At 42.7% G+C, this 18,364-nt stretch overlaps 1 protein-coding gene across 6 annotated transcripts in view; it reads left to right on the forward strand.

The window, feature by feature from the left end:
* The first annotated feature begins 5,640 nt into the window (after positions 1-5,640).
* NPL (N-acetylneuraminate pyruvate lyase) overlaps positions 5,641-18,364 on the forward strand; it is a 63,971-nt gene continuing 51,247 nt past the window's right edge. Inside the window, exons 1-2 of one of the 6 annotated variants that reach the window (XM_049868284.1) lie at positions 5,641-5,740; positions 11,462-11,536. In XM_049868284.1, the coding sequence (XP_049724241.1) occupies positions 11,469-11,536 (68 nt within the window). In that variant the 5' untranslated portion in view covers positions 5,641-5,740; positions 11,462-11,468. The other 5 variants (XM_049868280.1, XM_049868281.1, XM_049868282.1 and 2 more) reach the window with 5 other exon arrangements.

Genomic DNA, 18,364 nt, shown 5'->3' on the forward strand with positions numbered 1-18,364 from the left:
ATTTTAAAAAAATTAAAAACTGATACAAGCTACCACATGGATGAAGCTTGAAAAAAATTTTATGCTAAGTCAAAGAAGCCAGTCACAAAAGACCACATGTCATATGATTCATTTATAGTAAAGGTCCAGAATAGAATAGAGACAGAAAGGAGATTAGTGGCTGCCTAGGGGAAAGAATGGGAATTCTAGAATACTTAATTGTCCTCATGAGAAACCTGTGCAAAGATCAAGAAGCAGTCATTCCAACAGAACACGGAGATACTGCATGGTTTAAAGTCAGGAAAGAAGTGTGTCAGGGTGTATCTTTTGACCCATACTGTATGCTGAGCAAATAATCTGAGAAGCTGCACTACATGAAGAACCGGGTATTAAGACTGGAGAAAGACACATTAACAACCTGCTATATGTGGTTATATGTGGATTACACAACCTTGCTTGCTGAAAATGAAGAGGACTTGAAGCACTTACTGATGAAAATCAAAGACTACAGCCTTCAGTATGGATTATACCTCAACATAAAGAAAACAAAAATCCTCACAATCGGACCAATAAGCAACATCATGATAAACAGAGCAAAGATTAAAGTTGTCAAGGATTTCACTTGGATCCATAATCAACACCCATGGAAGCGGCAGTCAAGAAATCAAAAGACATATTGCATTGGGCAAATCTCCTGCAAAAGACCTTTTTGAAGTGTTAAAAAGCAATGATGTCATTTTGAGGACTAAGGTGTGCCTGACCCAAGCCATAGAATTTTCAATTGCCTCATATGTATTCAAAAGCTGGGAAATGACTAAGGAAGGCTGAAAAAGAATTGATGCCTTTGAATTATGGTCCTGGAAAAAAATACTGAATACACCGTGGAGTGTCAAAAGAACAAATAAATCTGTTTTGGAAGACGTACAGCCAGAATGCTACTTAGAAGCAAGAATGGTGAGATTTCGTCTCACATACTTTGAACATGTTATCAGGAGGGATCAGTTCCTGGAAAAGGACATCATGCTTGATAAAGTAGAGTGTCAGCAAAAAAAGAGGAAGACCCCATCAAGATGCCTCGACACAGTGGCTGCAACAATGGGCTCAAGCATAACAACGATTGTGAGGATGACACAGGACGGGGCAGTGTTTTGTTCTGTTGTACATAAGGTCGCTATGAGTTAGACATGACTTGATGACACCTAACAACAGGGCTAGGGGATGGGGGAAAAGGAGAATGATTGCTAATAGGTATGGGGTTTCTTTTTGGAGTGATAGTTTTAGAATTAGACATTGGGATGGTTGCACAGCTCTGTGAACATACTAAATTGTACACTTTAAGTAGGTAAATTGTATGGTATGTGAATTATACCTCAGTAAAGCTATCGGTATTTTTTTTTTAATCTACAGTCATACATTTCAGTTTAAGAATACCAAATTGGAAGTTCATCTTTTATCAAATTCATTTTTTCCTTCTAGCAGCCTTCCCCTTAGAAATCTGGCGTGCATCACTAAAAAGTTGAGCCAGGAGAAAACTGAACTGCACTGTAAACCAAAAACCAAACCTACTGCCATCAAGTTGATTCCAACTCATAGCAACCCTACAAGACAAAACAGAACTGTCCCATAGGGTTTCCAAGGCTGTAATCTTCACAGAAGCAGACCTCTACACCTTTCTCCCATGGAGTGGCTTGTAGGTTCAAACCCCCGACTTTCAGTTAGCAGCAAAGTGCTTTAACCACTGCACCACCCGAGTTCCTTAACTGCACTATACTGCCTGTCATGGATTGAATCACGTCCCACAAAAATATGTGTCATTTTGGCTAGGGCATGATTCCCAGTATTGTGTGACTGTCCACTGTTTTGTCATTTGATGTGATTTTCCTACACGTTGTAAATTCTACCTCTGTGATGTTAATGAGGCAGGACAAAAGGCAGTTATGTTATTGAGGCAGGACACGATCTGCAAGATTATGCTGTATCTTGAGACAATTCCTTTTGAGTTATAAAGGAGAGAAGCAAGCAGAAAAACAAGAGGACCTCACACCACCAAGAAACTAATACCAGGAGCAGAGCATGTCCTTTGACCCCAGGGTCCCTGCACTGAGACTATCCTAGACCAGCGGAAGACTGATAAGAAGGACCTTCCCCCAGAGCCAACAGAGGAAGAGGGAGAGAGAGCCTTCCCCTGGAGCTGGACCCTGAATTCAGACTTGTAGCTTCCTATACTGTGAGAGAATAAATGTTTTTTTAAAGCCAACTACTTGTGGTATTTCTGTTAGCAAGACTAGATGACTAAGACACTGCCTTAAAAACTGTTCCTTCCTGTGGCCCCAAAATGGTGCTCTGGAACCAAGCTTATGAACAGGACTTCTCTCCCCTCAAGAGATGTCCCTTTACTAGGTGCTATTCTGCCTCAGAAGTTAAACCCTAAAGGGGAATGGCCTTTGTCCTGGAGTCCTGCCCAACTTCTAGTCATGGCTTACTCCCCTCCCTGAAGATCTCTGGACTCTGATGCAAAAGTAAACCCCGGCAATTCTACCAGCCCACGCTGACACACTTATGCAAGCCAGAATTTCCAGAAGTAACTCTCACACTTGTCACCCTGGTTACATGTCATTTATAGTGTATGGAAAGGACTCTTGCTCACCTATGGACAGAACTTTCTCTGGTCCTCAATGGAGAGCAACACTTTAAGATTCAACTTACACTCTCCTTCCTACATGGGTATTTCCTAGTGTAGCAGGGGAGTATGTTTTGGCTGTCTAAAATAGAATATATTTCAAAAATTAAAAATATTTCCTCTTTTCTGGTAAAGGCATCCTGATTTGTTTTAGGGGAACGTCCCTCACCCACAATCAGTTCAGGAGTCTGACAGGGCTCCACTTCCTGTTCAAGAGGTGGAACACATAGTCAATTTGACCAATTAGAGTACACCATAGCCTCTCAGCTCCTGTCCTCTGCACCAGTGAGTTTCAAACTTGAATTGTAGAAAACAAAATCTCATCTGGAACCCAAATATATATGTATTTAAAAAAAAAAAAAAAAGGAGGAGGAGAGAAAAAAAGAGGAGGAAAAGGAGAGTTGAAGGGAGTAAACATCTCCAAATTCCACCTTCTTGGCCTGAAAGTAGATACATCTAACACCTCACAGTGGAGCTGGGGGGCAAGAAATAAAAGCATAAAATGTTAAGTAATTATGATCAAATAATACTGGGTAACAATACAAGAAATGTCACAGAGCCCTTGCCACTCATCAGAAAAGTACTGGAGGACCACAGCCCAGTACCGAGCCCTTGCTGCCTCTCCTGTCCCCTAAGTCCTACTCATTGTCTAAGACTTCCCTCAGTGTCACCTGTCCAAAGAAGACTTTTTCTGAAACACCCCTTTGCCTCATCACACACACACACACGCTGACCCCTCAGCTCAATTAGAGTCCCCTCTCAGTTTTCCCAAAATATCTTTACACAGGCCTATCACTGCACTTGCCAAAAACTCATATCCACTGCCATCAAGTCATTCTGGTTCATACCAACCCTATAGGACAGAGTAGAACTGTCCCATAGGGTTTCCAAAGCCATAAATGTTTATAGAAGCAGACTGCCACATCTTTCTCCTGGGAGCAAATGATGGATTTGAACCACCGACCTTCTAGTCACTGCCTCCCAGCAATTCACATTATAGACTCTGAGTTTCTTGAGGGCATATAGTGGATTCTGTGATGTGCCCTATTCCGGCAAGAGATGAGACTCCTCCAGCAGGTGACTTTGGCTGAAGAACTTCCCATTGAGCTGGCTGAATTTCTCCTGGAACAGCACTGCAGCTCGAGACTCTTCCTACCCCATCTTCTGTCCTGCCTTCTCTCCTTCCACAGGTGTCAGACCTGCATCACAGTCTGAAGGCTCTCCCTGCCTTTTCTGGCTCTTGCGCCCAATAAATCTTTTGCATATCTAATCCCACCTTGGCATCAGATCCAAAGTAATACGTTAGTATAAAGAACTAGTTTGTACTATTGTATTTATATAAGCTGTAGTTTGTTTATGCATTTAGAATACTGGTTTATTGGTTGGCAATTTTAAGCCTTAATGGCTTATACTTTCTGGGTATTGAAAATATTTAGTTTTCCATATATTAAAGCATGACTTAAAAAAATCACTGACATTATCCCATTATGATATAATATTTTCATTAACATTTTTAAAAGTCTATGATATATCCTTAAGAGAACTTCTTTCCCATATAGGGCATTTTGAGGGTGGAAGGGTGGAGGCTAGATAACATAACCAAAAGAAAAACCAAACCCATAGCTACCTAGTCAGTTCTGGCTCACAGCGACCCTACAGGAAAGAGTAGAACTGTCCTATAAGGTTTCCAAGGAGCAGCTGGTGGATTCAAACTGCAGACCTTTTGGTTAGCAGCCAAACTCTTAACTGCTGTGCCACCAGGGCTCCAGATAACAGGACAGTGGTAAAAAATACTAGTTCACAGACTGCGTGAGATCATATTTCAGCTCAACCACTCACTGGTTCTAGAACCTTTGGCAAATTAAACTCTTTAGACCGGTTTTTGATGGGTAAAATGGGATGTCTCCCCATGTATAAAATATAAATAAAAATAATAGTACCAACTACATAGGACGGTTGTATGAATTAAATGTTGAACAGCTAGAACGGGGCAGGCAGTGTAAGCGCTCAATGAAGTACTCATTATTATCAGCGGTTATTTCTGAAACCCTATGGGGCAGTTCTACTCCGTAGTATAGGGTCGCTATGAGTCGGAATCGACTCGAGGGCACTGGGTTCTGGGTTTTGTGCAATGAAAGCACCAGAAGGAAAAACACTTAGCAAACTACAAAGCTCTTCGAGAAATTTATTTTCTTGAAATGAAACAGTAACCATCAGCCATCGTCTTTTATGGAAATCTGAGGTTTATTCAACATGAGCAAGTGTTAGCTGAAGAATTCTTATGGTTGTGTTCCTGCTTTGTTAACATTGTACACGATATAGAAAGTGAGTTCTTGATATTTCTGCAAGTAGAGATATTCTGGGAGACTTTTATCTCCCCAAACTCTTTCAGTTGTTCTCCAGGCTACCTCAGAAAACTACTGTATTAATTGTATTAACCCACTTTTACTATGCCCTCATCTCTCTTTCAACAATGGGTGTGTGGGATCCGGATAGTATTTCACCCTGAAGAAAACCAAATCCCTGATGGGCATCAGTTTTCTTGGCTCGTGGCTAAAACAGCAGACCAAATCTCAAATTCCAGAATTACGGAACACCCGCGTCACTGCACGGCCCCGAGCAGGAGAAAACAAAAACTGAGGGTGCGGAGGAAGCAGGTCGCAGGCGGGAAGGACTCGCCGGCGAGAAAAGGGCGGCGGAGGTGTGTGCGCCTCGGTGTTGAGGTGGCGTAAGCCACGCCCTGCCGGGGACCCAGTTTGGAGGCTCCCTTGCGGGGCAGCGGTGTTACTTCAGCCCGCGTCGCTTAGGTAACGCACAGGGACGCAAACTGCACGTACGCATCAAGCCTCGGGGCTTTCCCGACCCGGCGGTTCCGCAGCGTGCGGACGCGGTTCCCCAGGCGTGCCCGGCCGGAAGGGCGGGAACTACAATCCCCAGACGCCCCCGGGCGCGGCGGGCACGTGGTCCTGCGCCCGGCGGCGGCTATAAAGAGTCGGCAAGGACAGCGCGGGGCCCAGCGGCTGGATTGCCCCCAGCGGCGGCGGCTGCTACGGCAACGGAGGCGGGCCGGTGGTGTCTCGGGTGAGCGCGGCCCCAGGCGGTGCTGCCGTGGACCGACGGACGCAGACGGACAGACGGACAGGCGGATTCGGGCAGACTGACGCGGGGGACGCCAACCCGGGGTGGGTCAGGCGGTGATGGACCCGGAGGAAAAGGGGAAGGCAGCTAAACCTGGGAAGTGGACTGGGAGAGAGGCGGGTGCGACACCCTCCGGGCCTGGGCAGTGTCCTGACAGGCGCCGGGGCACAGGGACCCCCTGCCCCGGCCTCTCTCCAGACCACAGAGCCGGGTCCCCAGGCCCCTTTTCTCAAAATGGCAGAGGCAACAACTGACCGGAAGGGAGTTTAGCGATTTCATTTGATACAGCACCTTCATTTTATGGGGAAACGGTTGTCTTTAGGCTTTTTGTTGTGTTTTTGTTTTTCTCAGTTTCTCTGTTTGTATTTCTTTTTCTCCAAGTATTTCTCATTCTCCTTGCCCCGAGATAAACCCTCTCCCATCTCCAGAGATACTTTCTCTTGAAAGTTTGCAGTTTTGGAAATCCTGGTGGCACGGTGGTTTAGTGCTATGGCTGCTAACTAAAAGGTTGGCAGTTCGAATCCACCAGGTGCTCCTTGGAAACCCTGTGGGGCAGTTTTACTCTGTCCTGTAGGGTCACTATGAGTCGGAATCGGCTCGACTGCAACGGGTTTTGTTTTGTTTTTTGCTCTTTAAAAAAAAAAAAAGTTTAATCTCAGAATTTGCACTGCAAGTTCTTGCTTATGGATAGAGGTATTTTAAGGGTAACACCTTTTCCCAGTGTTTTAGTAATAACATTCTAAACTCATATCAAATGTTAACGTTGGAGAACATTTTAACCATTTGCTTTTGAATTATACATGCTATGACAGATCTCAAAGCGTAACATTCCCAGATTTTAAAGTCGAATTTACAAATATCTGTCATAATCCTAAAGTTGCTATCATCTTTTTATCCCGTTTCACAAAGTCAGAAACCTTATTTATTTAGTATATCGCTCTGTGCAAAGATAAATGTGAAGCTTTTCTTGCCCCCCTGTATGGTTTACAGTTTAAAAAGAGAGTCAGAGCTACTCCAGTAATAACTCTGATGTTAAGTTTAAAAAATGATAGTGAAGTGTTTGCGGGAATTCTAAAGGGTTAAGAGATTATTTTCAGCTTGAAGGGTCAGGGAATCTTCCCTGGCTTTTAAAATGGATTTTAATTGTTGGCTAGATTGAAGGAAAGAGCCCTGGTGGCACAACTGTTAAAGCATTTGGCTGCTAACCGAAAGGTTGATGGTTCGAACCCACCCAGTGGTTCCTCAGGAGAAAGACTTGGTGACCTGCTCCCATAAAGATTAAACCAAAAAAAAAAAAAAAAAACACTGCTGCTGAGTTGATTCCAACTCATAGCAACTCTATACCACAAAGTAGAACTGCCCCATAGAATTTCCAAGGCTGTGAATCTTTACAGAAGCAGACTCCTCCTGTAAAGATTCCAAAGCAAACCAAACCCACTGCCCATCAAGTTGATTCCAACTCATAGCAACCCTATAGGACAGAGTAGAACTTGCCCCATAGGGTTTCCAAGGAAAAAAGACCTGGCAATCTGCTCTCATAGAAAGTCCCCAAGGCTGTAAATCTTTACAGAAGCAGACTGCTACATCTTTCTCCCACAGAGTGGCTGGTGGGTTCAAACCACTAACCTTATGGTTAGCAGCCCAGCACTTAACCTCTGTGTCACCAGGGCTCCTTCGTAAAGATTAAAGCCTAGCAAGAAGCTCTGGTGCAGTTCTACTCTGTCACATGGGCTTGCTATGACTCGAGATATCCTCAATGGCACCTAACAACAAAACACCAGGAGAAGTCGTGGTCATCTTCTAAGTAGGGCAAAGACAAGATTAGAAATAATGAAACTGGAAGCCTGTGTTGACTGAAGGAGGGGAGAGTGAGATTAGGACAGTGATTCCCAACTCCCATCCCACACCTCCACAGGCCCAATGTTTTGAATTTTTTAACCAAACAACTGCACTTAAGTGGCAGTTGATTTGATTTCTTTCCATCAAAGACATAAAGCTGCCAATCTGAGCCTCTGCCCATCCTAAGAATACCAGTGTCACTGCCCGAAGCTGATATAAATTTGCAGTGCAAAGCACAAGAATATGGAAGTCTCTTTAGCGTGAACAACCTAGTACTGTTTGAATTGGGAGAATTTTTTAATGTCCAATCTAGCTTTCAGGGCTTTTATCACGTGAACTTTCTTGAGCCCCTTGCACCTGGGGTTGTGCCCATTGATCTAGATAAGACGTAACAAAGGGGTAAGTTATAAGAGGGGCAGTAAGGGAGGAAGGAAAGATTGCAGGGGAAGAAGATAACAGAATTGAAATAATCCCTTAATAGACAAGAGCATTGTGAGGGTTGGCAAGGAGGCACCAGCAAAGCCGAAATGACAGGGAAGGTGGTACAGGTAACGGAATAGTGATAATACTTGCTAAAGTCCTATAACCAACAGATAAGACTTCATAAAAAAAATTTCATAGAGGGGGCTAAATTTGTATTTACTATGTATCTGGCACTTGTTAATTACTTTACATGAATTCCTTCATTTGATTCTCTCAACAACCCTATGAAACGCTATTACTATTATCCCCATTTACTGAAAGGGCTAAATAACTGGTTAAGTATAAGGGAAGGATTAAGTAACTGGTCCAAGGTCACCCAGCTGGTAAGTGGTGGAGCCAGGATGCACGCCCTTGAGGTCTGGCTTCAGAGCTGGCCTTCTCACTCTTCTACTGAAACAGAGGAAGAAATCATTAGAGGACAAGATGGCAGGCTCACTTTTGGGTGTCTTGAGATGAGATGCCTGCAGTAGTGCCAGGTGAAGATATGCAGCAGGTGCAGCATCAATCTTGTTTGATACTCATCACATTTTTTTGAATTAGACAGGGCATATGTTAACGGCCTTGGAGGCTCAGAGGCCAGGTGACCTACCCATTATAGCAAAGATGGTCACATGAAGCTCAAGGATTAGAGCTACATTTTATGACTTCTTATCCTGTGTTATTCCCCGTGGCCAGGTGATTACATTTATCTGTCCAAACCTCCAGCATGATTTTAGTCACATTCTTCAAACCAGGAAAAGTCAGAAATCCCTAGTGTCCTATATATCCGGTAAGATTCCCCTTTATTGCCCTACAATATAGAACAAAGCTTCAGGCAGAATTTGGGCTCGATTTCAGGAGCAAGTCTTCCTAGGAATGTATCTCTCTGTAAGGGACTATATCATGTTGGTTTTCCACTAAAGCAACAGTATTTCTCAAGGGCTCACCTGAGCCAGGACTCTTGAAGGATAACAGAAAAAGTAGATGATATGACCTGTTTATTTCCGAGGTTTATACTCCAACTTGGGGAGATGAAATGAACAGTTTTAAAACAAGAACAGAGAAAGCAGTTTATAATTATTACATTACAAGTAAGTAATGTAAGTACAGTGGATATTGGGTTTTAAATGTGGCCAAAAAACCATATTGCTCTCAAGTCAATTCCAACTCATAGTTATTCCGCATGTTGCAGAATAGAACTGTGCTCCATAGGGTTTTCATGGCTGTGATCTTTCAGAAGCAGATTGCCAGGCCTTTCTTCTGAGGTGCCTGTGGATGGATTTGAACCACCAGCCTTTCCATTAATAGCTGAGTGCTTAACCATTTGTACCACCCAGGGACTCCCTTAAATGTGCCAGTGACCATAGAACTATAACATATCCCCTCTTGTTTGTCACCTGTAGACAACATTGTTATTTGCAGTAAGCCCAATGTCTTTTGTATAGTTTTCACCAGATAATCTGATTATGTTTTGTTTTCTTCTTTAATTGTTAGGCTTTTCATTTGTGGCTTTGAATTATGTCTTACAGCTCAGAAAATAATAATACAGGCAGTCCCCAGGTTACAAATATCCAACTTCTGTATAACCCGTAGTTACAACTCAACACCCGTAAAGCCTGTTATACTAAAAATTTGAGGTGTATACAATGGTTCTTAATAACTGGGCACTACTTTGTAGAGCACATCGAGACATTATTATTTCTCTATTATTAGGTTAAAGATGTTTTAGTGTATCTGGAAGTGTTTCTTTAATATTATGCATAGAGAAGTACAGTATATGCTAAGGCAAATATTTGACTAGTGTTAGATACAAACCGTACCAAACTGTTCCAACTTACGTACAAATTCAACTTAAAGACAGATTTAAGAACGAAATTCATTCGTAATCTGGGGACTGCCTGTATTTCTTCAGTCACAAAAGGACAAACACTGTATAATCTCACGTACGTGAAATAAGTAAGTATATAGAAACCAAAGCCAGGGGTGAGAAGTGAAAGTTTTTGCTTAGGGGGCACTGAGTTTATGTTAATAGTGGGGGGAGTGATTTGGAGGATAGCGAGAATGGTTACACAACTTGAAGAATATAATCAGTGTCACTAAATTGTACTTGTAGAAGTTGTTGAATTAGCATATGTTATGTGTATTTGCGCCACAATAGATAAATAATACTAACTTCTATGACTAGTAAGTGGCAGAGCTGGGAGTTGAACCAGGCACTCTGCCTGCAGAATCTGGGCTGTTAATCACCAGGCTCTGTGCCTCTCGTTGCCTATGTTTTGAACAGCTTCTTGGGTTTTGTACACTGATTATGGACAGGTAAGGAGTCCTGGTGGTACAGTGGTTAAGCACTCAGCTGCTAACCGAAAAGTCGGTGGTTGAAACTCACCAGCCAATCTGCCTTCGTAAAGATTACAGCCTTAGAAACCCTATGGAGCAGTTCTGCTCTGTCCTGTAGGGTTCCTATGAGTCAGAATCAACTTCACAGCAGTAGATTTGGTTTTGGAATGAACAGGTATACTCTCTGGCAGGTGGCTAGAGGTCCTCTTGCCCCAGGTGAGTGGTGTCAGGATGACTCTTTCAGCAGTGAGCTCTTATCTGGCCACAGTCTGAACTCCTTATTCAGCCCCCAGCATATTCATCAGGTTTCAATTGAGCACCATAGGTTGGAGGGAGCACTCAGTACAGGGAAAGCAAAGGCGAATAAAGCATTATTTCCTGCCCTCTGGGAGCCTGGTCTAATGGGTAAGAGAGATGAATAATTGTGATGCAGTTTACATGTTTATACTAGAGCTAGGAAAACAGGATAAAACTAGTCAGAATTAGCATATGAGAGAATAGGTAGGTCTGAAGGTAGCTGTGTAAATCATGCTGAAACCTTGAGACTGTAATTGATTTTAGGTGAGATCCTAGTTTAAAAGAAGAGAAACATGAAGAGAGAAAAGAATGTTCCTCTTCTTGTTTTTTGACCATATTTCAATTTAATAATAACTTGGCCTCCTTGAGTTATGTCCAGGTTCTTTCTTGGGTCTGCTGTTGTTAAGTTTACCCCCACTCTTTGAGGTTTCAGATTGCCTCAAAGCATCTCCGTAGATAAAATGGGAGGCCTTTCTGGTAGTATTTTCTGGGACGTTGTCCTCTTTGTGTCTCCACCCTTTTCTGTCTTTTTTTTAAAAGAGCTTTCTACCCAGTAGAAATGAAGGTCTAAAATTGAATGTTCCTCTCAGTTGCTGTGTGTGTGTGTGCACTTGTAAGTCCAGTTCTATACTGGGAACTGGACTTTGCCCTGCCCAAGAGTTTTATCATAATTAACATTCCTTAAAAAAGGAAAGGGATTACATTTTGTGTTTTCCACGCTTTTTCCAGCAGCACTATGGCTGCCCCGAAGAAGAAACTTCAAGGTCTCGTGGCTGCAACGATCACACCAATGACTGAGAATGGGTAACTATCATTTGGGGCCAGAAAGGGATCTCTTCTCCGTCCACCGAAATGGAGAGAAGTTCTCTATCATAGGGAGTCTCTGAGTGATACAAGCAGTTAATGTGCTTCACTGCTAATAGAAAGGTTAGAGGTTCAAGTCCATCCAGAGGCACCTTGGAAGAAAGGCTTGGCAATCTCCTTCCGAAAAATCAGCCATCGAAAAGGGAGCACGGTTCTATTCTGACACGCATGGTGTCGCCATGAGTCGGAGTCAACTAGATAGCAGTTGGTACGGTATTTTCTCTATATAACAGGGACATTATACTCTGCTGCTCTCTGGTATGATTGCCAGATGGCAGCTTCTGTTGGTCCTGACTCTGCACTGTCTCAGACCCCCAAGTCAAAGCACCAAAACCCAAAACCCATTGCTGTTGAGTTGATTCCAACTCATAGCAACCCTCTAGGACAGAGTAGAACTTCTCTATGGGGTTTCCAAGACTGTAGTCTTTACGGAAGCAGATTGCCACATCTTAACTCCAGCAGAGTGGCTGGTAGATTTAAACTGCCCACCTTTCAGTTAGCAGTGCTTAACCACTGTGGCACCAGGGATCCTTCAAGTCAGAGAAGAGACCTCTGTTGTCTCAAACAGTACAGGAAGGGAGAAGGTATGGCAGCTTGCCTTTCTCTCAACGTCTGTAGATCCATAAAGTAAATTCCCCTTGGATTTCACCAGAGTCCTGGCTTTACCACATACAGCAGGTAGAACTGGATGAGGAGAATCCCATTAGCAAGCACCGGCCTGGCCCCTCTGGGGATCCTATCCCTAGAGATCTGACTTAATGGAAATGTTCCTACCCTGAGGGAAGTGGGGAGGGTAGCTCCAAGATGGATCCCTTAGATATGTTTTTAGTCTCTTTTCAACACTGGTCAAATGTTGGGGTGGAGCAGGAGTGGGGCTGGGAAGATAATAGATGATTGCTGAGTAATCATTACCCAAGCAAGTATTTTGACTTCCAGGTGACTATTATCACAGCCCCTTTGCTTGCGCAGGCAGATGGTGGTCATGTGCCATGGGTGTCCACACATTCTGGATAATTCTCTGTGGACATTGCCCCTAATGACAGTATATTTCATTCAACCCCTGGATCTAACCGTTTTTGACCTGTCAGGGAAGTCAGACTGCTGAAGCAGTTGGAATTCTTTTAGCTTCTCTCTTTCTCTATAAATTGTAGTAACAGTAATACCTGCATCACGGAATCATGAGAATTAAGTGAGGTAATCCATACCACAGTGCTTAGCACAGGGTCCACATGCACCTAGGTCAGTAAGCTTGAATTGTTAGTGTGGCGTAAGCAGGGTAAAAGGAAGGTAAGGTATTTAAGATACCTTTAAATAAGGTCTTGCTTTTTGGTCTTTGGTTGCTAAATTTGTAAACCTTAATCATACCCCTTCAAAGTAGATGAAATTTCTTATGACTGACTGTTAGTACCCTCATTGACAGTTGGCCACACCACAGTCTTCCCTTAGATCATCGAGCACAAAATGAACAGCCCCTATGATTCATGCAAAATCTTATCCTTACCAGGATAAAAAAATTTTTTTTAAATAATTGTGATTTAGATGAAAGTTCACAGAGCAAATTAGCTACCATTAAACAGTTAACACAAATTTAGGATGAAATTCTTGCTGAGATGGCTTTTAAATTACTTAACTAGTTAATATTCATTTTTTTTTTCTTGTTGATTCTCCCTTTCCACAAGGTCTCAGAAGGACTGAAGTCAGCTGTTTCTCAATGTGTCAGATTAAGGAGAACACATGTGATTCATGAGTAGGCAGTTTTTACTTCCTGTTACAGAATGAGAGCCCTGTTTGTAAGCTCCCAACACTGCATCTGGTGGATGCCACTTTAACCTTTTTAATCGGAGCTCTCTCAGCCTGGAAGTGGCTCCTTAAAATGGTTTTGTTTGTTCATCCGGGAGTCACTGAGCCAGTGTGTTCTGCTGTTTCCCTGGGAGGCCAGGCCCCATGTATAAGATATAACTAAAATGACTTTTCTGGATCCTTTGCCATATCCCAAATACCTCTGGCTCTGCTGCCTCCATGTCACTATTTCTTCTTTTTTTCCATCAATTCTCCTTTTCTCTTCTGTGAACCTCGCTTCCCTGAAGCATGAAATCAAAATAAGAATGCATTCTTTGTAAGAGCTTTGTAAGAATTAAATAAGGTATGTCAATATATAGCAAAGGTCTGGCAGTCTGCTTCCGAAAGGGCACAGCCATGAAAACCCTACGGGGCACAGTTCTCTGAAACACACGGGGTCACCGTGAGTCAGAATCGATGTGATGGCACCTGGTTTGGTTTTTCAGGCACGTAAGCTATATTAGTCCCTTTTCCCCCATGACAACCTGGTCCACCTAAACATTCCAGTTAGCACAGAGCAGGTTTGGAACACCACCAAGAGCAGGCAAGCATTCATCTACTTGCCACTTACATGGAACCTGCACTTGTTACGTGTTTTCAAGAGACAAGACGAAAGAAGGGGCACGCAGAATCTAGTAACCGGAGATTCCTCCAGGTGACTGCCAGTCGTGGGAGTTTACCTAAGTTGGCATGTGCAGTATGCCATGGGCTCTGTAATTCTGAAAGGCTGGGTGAGGACTGTTCCCTGCATGTTTTTCTTTTTAATTCCAGTGAATATTCACTGTTCAACTCTGAATATACATTCATGTCATAGAGTGGGGAAGTTGGTAGAAAGAACATGGTATTTTTAAGATGGATTTTAGTTAAAGTCGTACACCTGAAAATGTTGTGTTATATATATATTTTACAACTGTTTTAAAAAATGGGTGTTAGTTAATGTATCTGGGCCTTGCCACCAATTAGCTGTCTGATACTGGGGAAGTCATGTCACTTTTTAAGCGCTCTTTTTCATATTGTGTAAAGAGAAGGAGTTCAACCACATGTAATTTTTAAGGCCTGTTCCAGTTATCAGGGTCTGCAGTCCTTTAATGTTATGTCATTAGGAATATTGTGGTGATCACCATTAAGAATGTATGAAATACCTACAATTCTAGTCCATCCTCCACATTGTAGCCCAGTGAGCTTCCTAGTAAATAAATCTGATCCCCCATGTCGCTCTCCTCTGTAAGAATCTCTTTTGACTCCCTTTTTTCTAAGCTCATCGTAGGGTCCATGGACCAGTTGCACCAGCATCACATGGAGACACATAGAAATGGAGATTCTCAGTAGTCCCTGGGTGGTGCCAAAGGTTAAGCACTTGGCTACTAACTGAAAGGTTGGCAGTTCGAATCCATCCAGAGGTGCCTTGGAAGCAAGTCCTGGAGATCTACTTGCACAAAAATCACAGCCATTGAAAGAAATGCAGACTCTAGGCCCTGCTGCCTACCCGGTGAATCAGAATCTGCATTGTTAACAGTGTCCCCCAGGTAATTCTCAAGCATATCAAAGTCTGAGATGAATTAGTCAACAGATGAAAGCCCAGACCCCCTGGGATGGTACCAGAAGTCTCCACAATTTACCTTTCTTGCTTCATTTCTATTTCCCCAAATATATCACACTCTTTCTCCCCTCTGTGGCTTTACAGGTTCTGTTTCCTCTCCCTGTCTTCCGCCACCCTCTCCTTCCTCTACTCCACCGGAACACTTCTGCCCATCCATCGAAACCCATCCTCTAGGAATTCTTCCCCAGTTTCCCTGAACAGAGTGAAGAGGGTTCTTCCTCTATGAACTCACAACACCTTGTGCATGTCCTTCCACACTGCATCAAAAGTATTTGTTTATAATAATTGTTTCAATAATTATTTATTACATCTCTCTCTGCCAGCAGAGCTTGAGCTGTTTAACCTATTCAACAAATATCTATTGCATGCCAGGCAATACACAAGGACTGAGCGTGTGGGTCTTTGTGTCTTCAGCATCCAGCAGCTTTTTATTTCATGAGTGAATATACCACAGGAATGAAAAGCACTGCTGGTCAAAGAGGAAGGAGAAAAGGAAGCTGCATGCCAGTCACTGTGCTGGGCATTTTCACTAGCATGTTCCAATTTAATCTTTACAGTAACCTCTGTGAGGTAGCTGTAGTCTCTATTTTTACAGTTGAATAAACTGGGATACCAAAGGTTGACACACTTGCTGCAGGTCATGTAGCTGGAAAGGAAGGCCTTTTTCTACCCATCCCAACCTTCATCTTCCCTACATTAGAATAAAAGACTTCTGCTTTCCATTGTTGTTTCAAGAAGTCACTTTTTCCTTCGGGAAAAACAGAACAGTTATTTGAACAGAAAGTCTATTTCAGATTAGCCAAAATGTCTAGGAAAAAAAATTGTGTTTTCTTCCTCAAATGCCCTTGGCCATGGCATGGGAGTCTTTGCAAGATGCTCTGGTAAAAATGAACCTGCTACCTCGGTCAGAAAGGGCCTGGGCTGCCGGAGCAGGAGTTGTGTGGGTTATTGTTTCAGCGGTGTCTGGGAGGCTAAGTGATCCAGACTCCCAAGACAGAACATTTTCTGCAGGGCAGTTACAGGTCTTGCGTGCTTCTCTGACAAAGGAGTTTTTATTTAGCCAAGTAGTTATTTTGCCTAAAGCACACATTTCTTTGATCTGATTTTGAATCCCAAGAGTTAATGTGTGAAAGACAAAAGAATGGAAAATCAGATTTTCTGATATGCATGCCAGATCATGCTGGTTACGAAAATAGTCTGACCTGTGGATTCTGTATTCTTCAATGAAGTAAAGTCTTTCACTGTGTGTCCGGCACCAGGAGAGGGAGTGGACAGCAATAGGGATTTTTCTCGGAAAAGTCACTTCAAAAAAAATTCTCTTATGCTGTGAGTTGGAATTGACTTAATGGCAATGGGTTTTTTTGTTTGTTTTGTTTATACCCTAAGAGAAGAGGTGTAGAGGCTATGTGCAGTTTCACAACTCACCCACTCTGGATCTAAGTTTGTATTAAAAATAATTTGATAAGATTTCTCGTATCAAATTGCCCAAACTAGATATCCAAGAATAGAGGATCAGCTAAATTAATTTTGTTCTTCCAGACAGTGGAATGCTGTGTAGCCAATTATAGTAACAAAATATCTAACATTATGGGAAGATGTAGAATTTAGAATGCTAAGTGAAAAGACATTACAAAATTACGTATAATGTGACTCCATTATATTAGCAGATAATATATTGTGTATTTATTATTAGAAAAATAATCAGACTAATAAGAGTGATCATCTCTGGGGAGATCGTGACTGTGTTTTCACTTTTGATGGTGTGTATTTTCTAAAATAAACTGTTTAGGTTTTGTAATGTGAAAAAAAGTTCATTTATTAAAAAACAAACATGGACCTAGGCCGAAGAATCTGAACCCATAGAAATTGAAATAAAACATTAAAATTGGAGTCAGAGACATGAGAATGACCACAGCAAGCATGGAACTGGTCCTGGGCCTTTCTCCCCTGAGGTGGTTCAGTGGTTAGATGTGTTTGCAGGGCTCCTGGAGAAAGACAAGATGCAGTGGAAAGCCAGTCTGGCCTTTTCAAGTAAACCGACTTGCATCACTTTTCTCTTGGGGAAGCACAGAGCCCCAGTCACCACTCATCCAGCAGAGGGAATAATGCCATTTCATCGTTTCCCTTCTCTGTAGTGACTTCATGATAATTGATACAGTTTCTCTAGCAATGACAATAAACCTGGTGTCTTAATTATCTAGTGCTGTTATAACACAAACACCGCAAGTGGAAAGTTTTAACAAACAGATATTTATTTTCTCAGTCTAGGAGGCTAGAAGTCCAAATTCAGGGTGCCAGCTCCAGGGAAAGGTTTTCTGTCCTGTCGGCTCTGGGGCAAGGTCCTTGTCATCAACCTTTCCCTGTTCTAGGAGCTTCTCAGCACAGGGACCCTGGGTCCAAAGGATGCGATCCCCTCCTGGTTCTTCATTCTTGGTGACATAAGGTCCCTCTAGTCTCCGCTTACTTCTCTCTTTCATATCACAAAAGACCTGACTCATGACAAAACTTAATCCTGTAGATTGAGTCCTGCCTCATTAACGTAACTACCTCTAATCCTACCTCATTAACACCATAGAGATTAGGCTTTATAACACATAGGATAATCACATCAGATCACAAAATGGTGGACAACCATACAGTACTGGGAATCACAGCCTAGCCAAGTTAACACATATTTGGGGGACAGTTCAGTCCATGACACCAGGGTACCTTGGGGAGGTAGAGTAGGGTGGGAAAACAGGGAAGTGAGATGTGTCCCCAGAGAGGATTATTAACATGTTGCCACCCTAACCCTGCTGTTTCAGGCGCCTTCATGAAAAATCTAGTAACAGTGCTGAGTGATTTGACTGGGCCCACTTGTCACTGGAACAGGTAGACATCTCCGCCCAGAGCTGTGTACTCACGCTGCAGAGTTAGGTGGGGATTTTAAATGTCTGAGGTGGCCTAGGCATGGCTGTGCCAGAGAAGGGAGCAGCTGCTGCTCATTCCAGATAATCACTGAAGTATGGAAATGTAGGCCTGACATTGTCAGACCTTCTGGCTATTCAAATAAAGCCCCTTTTTTTTAAAACATAAAAAAATTAATACTGTGAAAGTCAGACAAAACACATTTAGGGTGGAGCTTCAAGATATTATGTTGAGTGAAATAAGTCAATCACAAAAGGACAAATAATTGTATGACCTCGCTTATATAAAAAAACAAGAAAAAGCAAATATACAGAGACCAGAGTTTATTAGTAGTTACTAGGGGTGGAAGGGAAGGAAAAAAGGAGAGTTAACGTGATGGAAAATCACATTGTTTAAGGGTAGGGTTACACGGCCAGTTATTG

Source organism: Elephas maximus, chromosome 24, assembly GCF_024166365.1.
Source record: "Elephas maximus indicus isolate mEleMax1 chromosome 24, mEleMax1 primary haplotype, whole genome shotgun sequence".
Taxonomy (NCBI): domain Eukaryota; kingdom Metazoa; phylum Chordata; class Mammalia; order Proboscidea; family Elephantidae; genus Elephas; species Elephas maximus.